The sequence below is a fragment of the Anoplopoma fimbria genome, chromosome 7 (assembly GCF_027596085.1).
Source record: "Anoplopoma fimbria isolate UVic2021 breed Golden Eagle Sablefish chromosome 7, Afim_UVic_2022, whole genome shotgun sequence".
Lineage (NCBI taxonomy): Eukaryota > Metazoa > Chordata > Actinopteri > Perciformes > Anoplopomatidae > Anoplopoma > Anoplopoma fimbria.
This window is the reverse complement of record NC_072455.1, coordinates 21,789,868-21,803,439: the sequence shown is the minus strand read 5'-3', so window position 1 is coordinate 21,803,439 and position 13,572 is coordinate 21,789,868. Positions and strand designations below refer to the sequence as shown.

Genomic DNA, 13,572 nt, shown 5'->3' with positions numbered 1-13,572 from the left:
AGAAAGTAAAAGTTCACCATATATGTAAATGTTTAAGGTGACATTTATTTTTATTTTATTTTTTTTTTATTTATTTTTTATTTTTTAATATTTTTTTTTTTTTTAATCTTTATTTATATTTATTTATTTTTTTATTTTTTTTTTAAAATATTAAAAAATAGAAGTGGCAGGAAAAAAATGAAAGACACTAAAGAAATAAAAGTTCAACATATATGTAAATGTTTAAATTTATTTTCTTTTTTTGCTTTTTTTAATTTATTTTTTTCTTTATTTATTATTTAATTTTTTTTTTAATACTTATTTTTCAGTGAAAAAGAAAATTTAAATCTTTATTTATCTTTATTTATTTTTTATTTTTAAAATATAAATAAAAAAAAATAGTGAAATAAAAAAGACAAAAGAAAGACACTTTGAAATATTTAAAGATAAATAACAAAAGTATCACAAAAGTTCAACAATTTATTATTGTATTTTATAGTATTATAATCAAAATAAGTATCCATTTAAGGTGACATTTAAGGTTACATTTCTTTTTTTAGAAAATTAGAAAAATTGAATAAAATAATTGAACTTATTGACTTATTTTTATAATTTTTCGCAGTATATTTATTTTTAATATTTTTTTCAATATCTGCAGTTTTAATACACAATTTGTTATTTATTTATTTAAAAATAAAAGAACAATTTGCAACTTTCTTACTTTCATCAGTTTTGTTTGTCCATATGTTGTATTTTTTTTTAATAAAGTGAAAGTAGGGTGAATTTCACCTTATATGTAAATCTGTAAGGTGACATTTCTTTTTTAGAAAATTTGAAAAATATAAATTATTTAGTTCCAAGTGTAAACGTCATTACCATGTAGAAAGGCTACATAGTAATTACAAAAGGCATTACTGGCTTCATCAGTTTTGTTTGTCCATATGTTGTATGTTTTTATAATAAAGTGAAAGTAGGGAGAATTTCACCTTATATGTAAATGTGTATATTAATTTAACTTATTAACTTATTTAGAGAAGTGGCAATGCAAAAGAAAATGAAAGACACTAAAGAACATTATCTGCCGCAGTATATTTATTTACTTTGAAATAATTAAAGATGAATAACAAAAGTATCACAATATCTGCAGTTACCAAACATGTACAGTACCAGTCAAAAGTTTGGACACACCTTCTCATTCACTGGTTTTTCTTTATTTTTATTTTTTTCTACATTGTAGATTAATATTGAAGACATCCAAACTATGTAGGAACACATATGGAATTATGTGGTAAACAAACAAATGCTCAACAAACCAGAATATGTTTTATATTTTAGATTCTTCAAAGTAGTTGAATGAGAAGGTGTGTCCAAACTTTTGACTGGTACTGTATACACAATTTATTATTGTATTTTATAGTATTATAATCAGAAGAAGTATCCATTTCAAGTAAAAGAAGCAATTCTGCAATATAAAACTGGAAAAACTTTCACTTCAGTTCAAACAGAAGAAGAATTTAGAATAAATGGAGCTGTTTAAAAGTTCCAAGTGTAAATGTAATTACTATGTAGAAAGGCGACACTTATTATTAAGTGTGTAAGGTGACATTTTCTTTTTAGAAAATTAGAAAAATATAAATAAAAAATAATTAAATTTATTGAAGTGGCAATGAAAAAGAAAAAGTGAAAGACACTAAAGAACATTACCTGCCGCAGTATATTTATTTACTTTGAAATAATCAAATATAAATAACAAAAGTATCCCAATATCTGCAGTTACCGAACATGTTACATTACATTACATTACATTACATTACAGTCATGTAGCAGACGCTTTTATCCAAAGCGACTTACAATAAGTGTATTCAACATAGGTATTCAAGAGAACTACTAGTCACCAGAAGTCATAAGTGCATCTCCTTTCTTAAACAAGCATCTAAGAGCAGAAACCAGAGCAAAAGTACAGAAACAAACTAATATGAATACAATAAGTGCAACAAACTAAAAAGCAACAAACTAATACGAATGCAACAAACTAATATGAATACAATAAGTGCAACAAACTAATATGAATACAATAATGCAACAAACTAATGAATACAATAAGTGCTAAGTGGGAGGCTCAGGGTAGTGCTGTAGTACGGTAGTGTTCACTGTATACACACACTTTATTATTGTATTATATGCTATTATAATCAAAATAAGTATCCATTTCAAGTAAAAGAAGCAATTCTGCAATATAAAATACTAACTTTCACTTCAGTTCAAACAGAAGAAGAATTAAGAGTAAATGGAGCTGTTTAAAAGTTCCAAGTGTAAACGTAATTACCATGTAGAAGGGCTCAACGCGTTATATATATTATTTATCATGTAATAGCATGTAAGGAGCAGAATAGCTAATCGAGATGGAGCAAATGTTTACTACTTTATAAACGTCAAATACTTTAATCCACAACATACACCTAATAAACTGATCCTGTGTCTGGTATATTATGAATAGCAAGTGCAATATTTAGTACTTCTAGTGACAGAAAATGCAAGTACAAAAGCAAAGCACAGCACTTGATTAAATGTACCTATTTATTTCCCACAATTTATAATAACAAATCTACAAAGTCTGTTTTGTAGTTTCATGTTTGTCCAGGCCCTTATTTTGAAAGTTTCATCCGGAAGTCTTGATTCTGCTCCCCAAGAAAATGGGCCGCACGCATGCGCAGTCCCTCAGATCACATTAAAGACATTAGACACATTAAACAGTCCTCAGTGGCATCTTCAGCTGATCCTCAGTGTTCCTGGTGTCCAGCAGACTATCACCGACTGACTCACGGTAGGTGGACATGCACTCTGATAATAAACAGGATTATGATATATATATATAATAATAAGGATATGAATCAATGGAAACGGGAGTGTGTTCTGAACAAAGCCTCTGGATTCTATTATTCTAGTGGTTTGCGGTGGAATAGGACATGTTCCTGCTGTTGTGTTTTAACACAGAATGCATTCTTTATTTGATGTAAAGGTAGTATTGATATATATATATATTTGATATGTTCCTAAAGGTAATCACCATCAGCAGCATGGCGTCCTGCGGACTCCTCCCGGCGGTGCTGCTCCTCTCGGTGCAGCTGCTCCTCTGTGTGGCTGCAGCGGACCAGGACTCCGGGACTGTCATCCCTGCAGAGAGTAGTGCATTTATATATATATATATATATATATATATGAGGTGTAAATGTGTCTGCCACAGAGAGGTTCCCATAGTCTAATGATAGCAGGTTCCCTCTGAGATGGGTTCTATGGGGAACCTGATTGGTGAAAATGGGCCCGCTGTGCTTCTGACGACCCATTTTATCATCTATAGTTCAGACAGTGTAAAGATTAAGAACAAATACCTGTGGTTGTTTTCTTGCAGCCACCATTAGTGATAATTGGAAATTTGGAAAAAACAACAACAAAAAAAAACCCTAGGAGCTAACCTAAATGACTGTAATGTAATGTAATGTAATGTAACCTATCTACAGATCTGAAATATTAGTAGACCTCCCAAAGTTAAAATTAATAAAAAACATAAATAGCTCCTTAAAGCAAGACTTTACTTTTTTTTTTTTTTAAAAGGAAAAAAAACACAATAATCATTTTACAATTTAAATGAATTTATTCAAAAGCATTAATTCAACACTCTCAGAGGTTTTTGCTGCCACAGTCCTCCTGGTCTGGTGTGAACAGTCAGATGTTAGCAAACCTTTAGGTAAACGTTGCTGTGTAGCTAATCTGTCATCTCTGAGTCGGATCCCTGACTTAAAGACCAAATGTGAATCTCTTTCCTCTTCTTTCCAGGCCGCCCATGTGTGGACTGTCATGCATTTGAGTTTATGCAGAGGGCCCTGCAAGATCTAAAGAAGACCGCGTTCAACCTCGATGCCAGGGTATGTGATGCTTCCTTTTGTTCAGAAGCAGAGGCCCAGTATCAGTATAAATCATTCCCTTTCTATGATTTAGTTTGAGAGATTTTTCACCTCCCATGCTTAAGTGCTAAACGCTCATAATTCACCAGCTGATGAGTCTTTGATAGAACAATTAGTCTATGATAATGATAACTTTGTCTTTGAACCATTTACTATGGGTTGTTATAATGCTGGTTGGTTATTTGAGGTTTTATTATATGCTGTCATTTTAAATACATTGTATTTACTTTGATCTCTTATGTGGTCAGGTTCTTCAAAAAGGTATAAACAAGTAAAATAAGGGTTATTTTCTTTATTTATATAAATGTATCTAGCAAATAATGAATTAAATTAGTATCACACTTCCCATAATATTGTTCCAAAAAAGCAACATATCCTTCTGCGTTGTAGTATTCTAAACCACTAATCAGAATATTAAAGAATTTCCTTAACAGAGACCTGATTTTTTGATTCACATAAAAATGTAAATCACGGTTTCAATGTCAACAATGAACCTTTAAAGTCAATAAATAATATTTTCTTGCTAACTTTACCACAAGGAGCCCTGTGGTAAAGATGCACACTGCCTCATCCTTCACTGATGATGAGTTCTAGTGTCTTTTGGAGAATTATCTGCAAATAAAAGCAGCTAAATAATTGTATTACCCCAAAATATAGCCTTGAGTAGTGCCTGCAGTGTTACTTGTGAGCTTTATGAAGCACCGACATCCTCCAGCAAGATGACAGAGCAGCTTGAATGTGCCAGAGAGGCAAAATCTGGGAGATAAAACTTATCTTTTTGATGATCTCAGAGCTTTTACCATCTGGATTATGGCAGTAGGACAATGAGAAGACATAGTTTATTGGGCTTTCAGTTGATTAATCAAACTGAAACTGTAAAAGAAACTAAATTAGGATTTAAAAAAGTAGAAACTACACCCCTTGAGTTCAGCCAGTGTTTGCATGCGGTGATGTTGTTGTTGTTGTCCATTGCAGACGGAGACGCTGGTGCTGAGGGCGGAGAGGAGGGCTCTGTGTGACTGTATGCCCACCAACTCACTGCGCTGATCACACCCGACCCGAGGACACCTCCACCCGCCATCACACCCAGACGCTCCGATCCTCTACTCATGTACAGCGAATCTCATCTTAACTTATTCACGCAATAGACACTTTATTTGATTTATTTCCCATTTCACCGTTGAGTTGACGCTTTGATTTGAAATCATGCATCAGAAGGCATGTTAGTGTTTTTGCCTTATTCGGGACGACTTTTATACCACTGATGTTTTACATTGTGAAACACATGCCTGTGACATTAGTTTGATTTCATCGTCATAGGATGCGGGTCAGTTCTCATCTGTTTCCTATTAAGCATAAACCATTTTTTGTACTTTTTAGTATTTGACTGTATAATGTAGATACAGTAGAATGCATCGATAAGTCACCTTGTTGAATGTGTTGTATGAGATTAATGTTTACAACGATCATACACATCAAACTGTAGCATCACATGGAATTTATCTAAATGTTCAAAATATTTCAATAACAGTTTAAAATAATTTAACTGAATTTCTGCCTGGCTTTTCTTTTGCAAAAAAAAAAAGAAAAATGGGTTGGGTAATTTATTAAAGTAAAAAAAAAAAAGTTATTTTCTTTGTGATAAGCATAACATTTTTTTGTAAACAAATCAGCAGAAAGAAAATTAATTAATTAATTAATTAAAGTTAAAACAATATTTTCAAACCTTTTTTAAGGCGGAAAAAGCTTACTTATAGATCTTGATTTTAGCACAGCACTGTAGCATGAATTTACAGCACTTTTTGTTAAACTACTGTTAATGTAGATTTTATGTATAGATTCTGTAAATGTACACGGGTCTAATCTGTCTGACAAAAGGTGTATGCAAGAATATAGATGAACAATATAGTATCAGATGAACTGCGTTATCAAAGGGGGAACAGAGGAATGCTGTCTGCAGCAGGGGACATAGAGATAGAAATAATAAATGTCTTATTGTTGCTTGTTCATGAACAGTGTACTACGTTAACGATATGTCACACGACACCCCCATTTATTGTCTTAATGTTGTACCTATAAATAAAAACAACGAATGATCTTAACTGCTTTTATTCTTTTCTCTGGCTGGGATCATTATCACAGAACATGATCCATTAATTGCTTGTTAAATAAAACAGCTTTAGCTTTTTAATTTTATGATAAAAGGCTACAGCTCTACTTCTTTCATTCACTGCTATGAATCTTATTTTCTCAATTGTTGTCAATGATAATGTTACGCCAGCGTCCATTAATACAAACACAGCCCTGTGTGCTAAAGGTCACATATGTATTTTTTTAAACCACATAAGTTACATGTATGTTGATATATATAAGTGTTTGAGTTGTAGATAAAAAACATTTAAATTTATATACATTTTTGTGTTTTTCAACTGCTTATAAGTGGAAAAACAATGCTATTTTTGTGCTGAGTCGACTTCAAATGAATCATTGAAATAATATTTTGGACAGCAGAAAACACTGTCTGGTCTCAGCTTCTTAGATGTGAGGATTTGGTAGATGAGAAATCTTTAGTTTTGGACTGTTGTCAGACAAAACAGAGCATCTTAAAATGTCACATTGAGCTCTAGGAAATTGTGATGGACAATTTTCTCTTTCTTGAAATTTGAGACTAAATGATTCATCCATTATTAAAATTTGACTGATTATTGTTATTTTTAAGATTTTATAACCAATTTGTGAATGAAAGCAGGTTATATTTTTAAATGGTATGGCGCCCCCTCTGTTAATATATGTGTCACAGTGTATGCGTTTACAATGTGTGTAACACTCTCTGAGAGCAACACCTTGAATAACAGCAGCGTTTCTCCTCTGTTCATTTATTCAAGGAGCTGCAGAGCAGAGTGTGTGTGTGTGTGTGTGTGTGTGTTTGTGTGTGTGTGTGTGTGTGTGTGTTTGTGTGTGTGTGTGTGTGTTGTGTGTGTGTGTGTGTGTGTGTGTGTGTGTGTGTGTGTGTGTGTGTGTGTGTGTGTGTGTGTGTGTGTGTGTGTGTGTGTGTGTGTGCTGCCAGTCACATAAGTGAAGTTTTAAGGTCTTTCTGTTTTAGCTGACCTCATCCCCTCACACACACACGGCTCTTTATTTATTTACAACTGGGATTACAGCATGGAATAAAAAGAAAAACTGCAATACCCATATCTACACCAGCAGGAGGAGCCCAAAGTAAAGGCATGCCGCCAGCTGTGTCGCAGCAATGCAGCACTCTCCTCACTCTTAACCCGCCCCCATGGAGGTAAATGCAGATGGGGGTGAAATATTGTAAGATGCGAATAAAGAGAAAACTGAGGCAGTACACGGCCGATGAAGGGCCTGCAGTGACCTGGCAGGGATCTCGGCCCAGAGGCCACTCCGTGTACTGCCAGCACTAAAGCTGCTAAGCCCCTCACACTGCACCTCATTACACGGGACACTCCGGTTCAGTTGCTGAAGCAGCTTTAACCCACCACACTTTTATTGGAAGGAGTGACTGAGTAAGCTGGGACACCGAGTATACGCTGAATCACTCTGTACAAAATCCTTGTTGTCAAGCAGCTTCCACTTTCTTCCTCTCTCGCTCTCCCACTCACTCACTCACTCACTGGCTCCTTCTCTCTACAGAGGCCTTTCCACTTTTCCCTTTCATCTGCTCCTGGAGAAGCTCACTGAATCGTTACAGCTGTTTGATATTCTCTGGTGGGGGGGGGGCAAGAAAGCAAAATCCTCATTTTTTTTTTTATCCCTCTTTTATCTTGCTCTGACATTGCTGCAAAAGTTTGCAAGCCTCACTCTCAACTGTGGGACTTATTTAGCATCAGCAGAAGGCAACCCCAAGGCTGGGTGAAGCTCTGAAGCATGAACATTTATAATTCAACCATGTGCTCTGTGCGTTATGTGGGAAGAGAGGAAGGGTCAGAGGTCAGTTTATAGCAGAAGACTCTGCATAAATATGCAGATATTTGACTTACAATAAAACTAGAGAGGTGTTTTGATCTCCAACCTTTTTCTTCTCGGATGCCCCCACAGCTGTTTCAGATCAGCTCAAATACCCCTTTATCGGCATCACACTGTAAACTGGATGTTATCTCAACCTATTGATTATTTTAAGTGATTTTTGTTACAATAACTTTTCTTACAATTTAATTGTGAATGTTTAAGTTGGTCTGACAAAGTTTGCAGCCATCATTTTACCACCTGGAGGGGCAACAAAATAGACTTTGCAACCATTTATCTATACTTTTAGCCATTTTAAAGTAACTACAAGACACTTTAATTTTGTGTGTATTTTTCTCTCCCTGTGTACAAAAGTGGTATTGTTATGAAGCCCTTTATCGAGTCCCTTTAGAAAACCTCTCATTTTACTGCAGCAGGGTCTGACTGTGTGCTCTGCTGGTTGTCCCATGCCTCTCCTTTACGGCAATACGGCCTGGATCTACAGCATCGTGGTGTCGGTGTTGGATCCCAGTGTGGACCATTGGAGCAGCGAGGTGAAGCTTTGCTCCTTGCTGGAGGAGGAGCCGCTCCCACCAGAGCTTCTGTCTGCAGCTTAAAGTGTCCACTTGTGGGCTCAAGTAAAATCCATTTTCAGATAATGTCTAGATGGTCACCCGAGACTCGATGCCAGACAACCTATGTTAACCTTAACCGCTTGAGGTCAATGCCGAAACTCAACCAACTGGCGAGAGTTTTGCAAATCAAGGGTTACCATCTAGACATGTCTGCATTTTCTCATACATCTTGCTATTGTCTGATATCGGAGCATTTTGTTGTGAATATTGTAAGGGTTACCTCAGATCCTGAGTTCTGGTTATTGGTCCCAGTGGAGATATTTACATTTTGCTGCCAGCAGACTATGTGGAGCTGCTGACTCACTGCCCGTCTTTTGGAGAGGTCTGTGAAGGAAAACAAAACAATAGTAAAGTACCAGCAAATAATGCAAACTGTAGCAGAGATCAGTGTTAACATGGCGGTCATCACAAAACAATCAATGAGATGCTAAAAAAACAAAGACCAGCAGCTGGTGTGAGATGAAACTGTGAAAAAAAATAAAGCTGTTCACAAGCTCTCTCTGATGAGGAAATAACAAAATAAAAATAAACCCCACATGATTCAGAGTCACCACTGGATTTCTGAGAAGATCGACACGTCATCATCCCCTCAGACTACTAGATGTGAATTATCAGGAATTAATGGACGACACGGAGCCAATTCCTTGCAGATGTTAATGCTGGTTTATCTGTGAGTTATACAAGTTTCACAGTTTGAGGAACTTCTGTGCTGAGTCTGTAAATATTCTCAGTCTTTATAGTTTATTTATTGATGAAGCACTAGATGTTCTGAGTCTCAAAATCTTCTCGTTGCTGACAGTTACACAAACACATGTGGAGTCACAGTAAATACTCTGGTACTTGCCCTTGTTTTAAATATGTCCAGATAATCTTGGTGATCTCGGAAGTTGAAACTCATCATGCTTTTAAACTCCAAGTGTGAGAGACATAAACATTTGAAAGTAGTGTAAACGCTTTTTATTCAGTGCATCTTGATGTCGATACCCTTGTGCTCTGTTTAGTGGGAGGCCACAGCACCAAGAGGACACTGGGGAATTTGCCAATGTAAGCAGGGCACCATGAATAAGTGATGTGCATGATAATACATTAATTATACATATGTATATTTTTTGCTGGTCCACTATATATTAATAAATGACATGACAATGTTAGAGAGAGGCATGACCACTGCTGCATAAAAAAAATTACCCAAAAGAGACGGAGAGAGAATTTAGAAAGCGACAGAAAAGTCATTTTGAAGAGGAAAATAAATCATGTTTTGAATTTTAAGCGACATTTGAAATGATGAAGTAGGCCTAGAGCACCAGCAAGCTACAATACAGATGGTTGCCAAGGCAACTTGAGTGGTTATTTCTCAGTTATTTTGCAACCACCTTAGAGTTATATGCACCAATATAGTGGTGGAGATGATACAACTATTCCACATATGTTCTTTTATGTTATTTAAACCTTGTAAAAAATCTCCTTTCCCACCTCAAGGTCAATAAACTCCTCATCCCACAACAACAGGGCATATTCATGAAGCGTCTTAATGATGACATCATCCATAACAACGAGGTCAAAGGAAGTTCCTTTCATCCCTTCCCATTAGTCAGGGTCGCTCTTAGCTGCTTTATGAGTGGGTCTAAAGAGAAGAAAATATTAACCATGAACCAGAGTGCCTAAAGGAATAACTTGTAGTAGAAAAACACCTCATGACCATGGCCTCTGATCTAAAACCTCCATTTCTAAGAAACCACTTCAGATTCCAGGACGTCTTTGTGCATCAGACCTGCGACCACAAGAGGGAGACAGGGAGTTAGACCTCACACCCACAACCATATACACACACACACACACACACACACACACACACACACACACACACACACACACACACACACACACACACACACACACACACAACCATACACACACACACACACACACTTCTTCTCTCTACCACATCTGAGTCTGTGCCTAAATGTAACTAATTACGTTTCTACCATTTACTAAAATGTGGTAGAAGAGAGATCGCAGTACTAAAGACTTAATATCTTATTGCCTTAAGGCCTTTAAATAAATACTCGCCGGTGAATATTACATGTCTGTGGCTTTTACTGTGAAAGGTAAGAACATTAGTAGTGGATCTGGTCGGCGCTGCATTAGTCAAGTTAAAGGAGTAATACAGTTTGCTATCTTGGTTCAGACTTAGAAGCATTCTCTAAATAAAGGCACAATTCAACCCATTCCAAACCACATGCAGCGATTATTCAGACTTTTTTGATACTCTCTGGTAATACCTCTATTCTTTTACCTACTCATTTTAAGACTACTTTTTGTATACTTTTACTTGTAATGGAGTAATGCTTATTTTCTCAAGGAAAGGATCCGAGTACTTCTTCCACTATTGTGTAAAATACTATAACAATGTAAGTAAACATTATTACTACAGCATTATGATGGATGATAATAAAAGAGGAACTGAATGATATGAAAACATACCAAGTAAAACATGATGGGGGAGACAAATAAAACAATCTGTCTGTAAGAATCAGTTATCAAAAATAAGGAAATGTTAAATGTTAGGAGTCTCTTATTTATAACTACAAGCAGAACAAGGATTGATTTCTTTAAATTTGGGGCAAAAAGATTTCATATATTTTTAAAGAGGCCAACCAAAGATTTATTAATTCATTTTATATCTATATATTTTCCATTAAAGACGGTATGTTCTGGTATTTTTGCCTTTTTACTTGTGAAGCTCCTAAATTCTCAATGAAATTCAGAAATCCTAACTTTTAAAGTCAGCTCAAGTATTTTTATTTCTTTGTTTTTCCCCCTCACACAGCAGCTTGTTGCTAAAATTAGAAATCTAAATATAATTGAGTGCAGAATAACTCTGCTATAGTCATTTTTTTTGTCCATGTTTTTTAAGTGGAATATCAGGAATGTGGATGGATCTGGAAAGATTTTAGCTCCAGCAACAACAAATACTAATTTTAGATTAGGATTGGTTTTCCACTCACGGCTGGCCTGTGGAGGTCATGTGGACCTGCAAAAAAACTGCAAGATGCTACATCTGGATTGGGTGGGGGTGGGGATGCTAGGATAGCTAGAAAAGGGAGTTCCTTCACAGTGTTTCATAGTCAGTCCATGTGTGCTTCAGAACAAATATCATATCACAATAACACCAGCTAGAATGTCTCAATGAAATGTGGGTGTTAAAAAGGCAACTCTTCTTGTATATTTGCCTTTACACATCGACTGCCGAAGCCGGGTATCGAACCGAGTTGCCTTGTTATTGAAAAGTGCTACACAAAAAAACTTGCCACTGGAGGGCTGCTAAAACCGAGGAGAGGAGGAAAACCGACCTGCTGTAGCTTTCACACTGTGGGAAACACGTTGAAGCATAAAACTTGTGAGGAGCAGAGTCCTGTCTGGCCGCCCAGTCGCTGACGAGGGTCAAGAGGTCAAAGCAGGAGCAGATGAGGAGAGTCAGCAGTGACATGATGACCTTTAGAGGGAGGGGAGGGGGTTCTTCGGCTGCAGGAAATCGCAAAGTGTCAGAGGTCAAACTCAAGATTATTAGAACAATATGTGGGGCTCTGTTTTCAGCAAGTCTGTTCATGTGGAGACTAAGTTAGAAGCGCATTTTCGGACATATTAGTTGGTAGTTTATTCATTTATAACAAAGCTAGACATTGTGTCTCCAAGAGGGCACTGTTGTCACTGAGTTGGTCTGTCAGTCCAACGCTTTGATCCAGAGTAAAATGTATTAACAGATAATTGGACGGATGGCCATGATATTTCAGCTCTCTAAGAGAAACGAAAACAAAGAATGATAATCATGTAGATTAACACATGTATAATTTGTAATATTAGTAAATATGGCGTAGGAGTTGAAACAGTTTTAGTTCATTTATGCATGACTGTTGAGTAACTGTTTTCTTGAGGGAAGAAAGAACACAACTGTGAATTCTTGACGTGCTGTTGCAAGTTGTTTTCATTTCTTATTTATGGTATTCTGTGAAATACCTACACTGTAAAAAAATACATCCGTGTGTTCATCAGTCACATCGCTTGACACGTGACAAGCATCCGGCTTCACTGTTCCCTGTAAACTAGTGCATGTGATTATGTATTGTGCATTTATATGCTTTCAGAGCACTGGCTGAAAATTTGTCACATCATTTTCCATCATATTTTAGATTTTAAATATGTGCTCATAATCCAGAACAACATAAAGAGTAGCCAGATTCAAAATGTGACAGATGACTATGACTTTTCCGGTCTTGTGCTGTTTCCATACCAAACCTCATTACTATAGGCTGTTTAATTAGCAGACACACACATTTTGACAGACATGATGGACGAGTGTGTGTGTCTCGTCAGGTTTCGATGCCAGTTCTGCACAAATAACACCACCGTCCCCAAAAGAGAAGACTGGCAACACATTCCTTTTAGCCTGACTTTCTTTTTTTGGCCATCCTCTGCAAACCCCTTGTGACCAATCTATGGAGACCTTCTCCAACTGCCAAATGTCACTGAAGCAATGGGAGTCTTTATTCATATACAAGCTGGAGGCAGCCTCAGCCTCAGCTTAATTCAATAGTGACATACACCTTAAAACACGGCATACTTCCAAAACAAACACCTGCTGCTCTCATAACAGATGCAAACACTTAACAGATACGACTGCACAGTTTAAACATACAATGCCCTACCAGGGACTGCTTTATGTTCTCACAGATACACACACAACATGCATCAACCTTCACTATATATTATCCCTGAACCAGGATTTATTTTATATATTTGTTTTGTACAATATCAACTTTCATTGAATTTGGATTTTTGAGTTTATTTTTTACAGATTATGGGACAGAAGGATGTTTTTGGTGGATGTTGTATTATTTCTGATATCATGGCAGAGAGAATGACAGTATTTAGAGATAACACTTGCATGTCTTTCCTCATTATGTCTGATTGCGTAATTAGAGGGGCTGTCACGGGAAGCCATGATTGTTTTTCATCAACTTTGCCGTTTG

At 36.1% G+C, this 13,572-nt stretch overlaps 1 protein-coding gene across 1 annotated transcript; it reads left to right on the top strand.

Annotated features, from left to right (window-relative positions):
* The first annotated feature begins 2,708 nt into the window (after positions 1-2,708).
* c7h4orf48 (chromosome 7 C4orf48 homolog) lies at positions 2,709-6,027 on the top strand. The gene is made up of 4 exons (XM_054601581.1): positions 2,709-2,803; positions 3,039-3,162; positions 3,814-3,902; positions 4,917-6,027. The coding sequence occupies exons 2-4, from the start codon at positions 3,057-3,059 to the stop codon at positions 4,986-4,988; spliced, it is 267 nt and encodes an 88-aa protein (XP_054457556.1). The 5' UTR covers positions 2,709-2,803; positions 3,039-3,056; the 3' UTR covers positions 4,989-6,027.
* The last annotated feature ends 7,545 nt before the right edge of the window (positions 6,028-13,572 follow it).

Coding starts and splice junctions, on each gene's coding strand:
- c7h4orf48 (XM_054601581.1), top strand. CDS start 3,057: ATGGCGTCCTGCGGACTCCTCCCGGCGGTGCTGCTCCTCTCGGTGCAG. Junction 3,163..3,813: donor GACTGTCATCCCTGCAGAGA/GTAGTGCATTTA, acceptor TCTTCTTTCCAG/GCCGCCCATGTGTGGACTGT. Junction 3,903..4,916: donor CGTTCAACCTCGATGCCAGG/GTATGTGATGCT, acceptor TGTCCATTGCAG/ACGGAGACGCTGGTGCTGAG.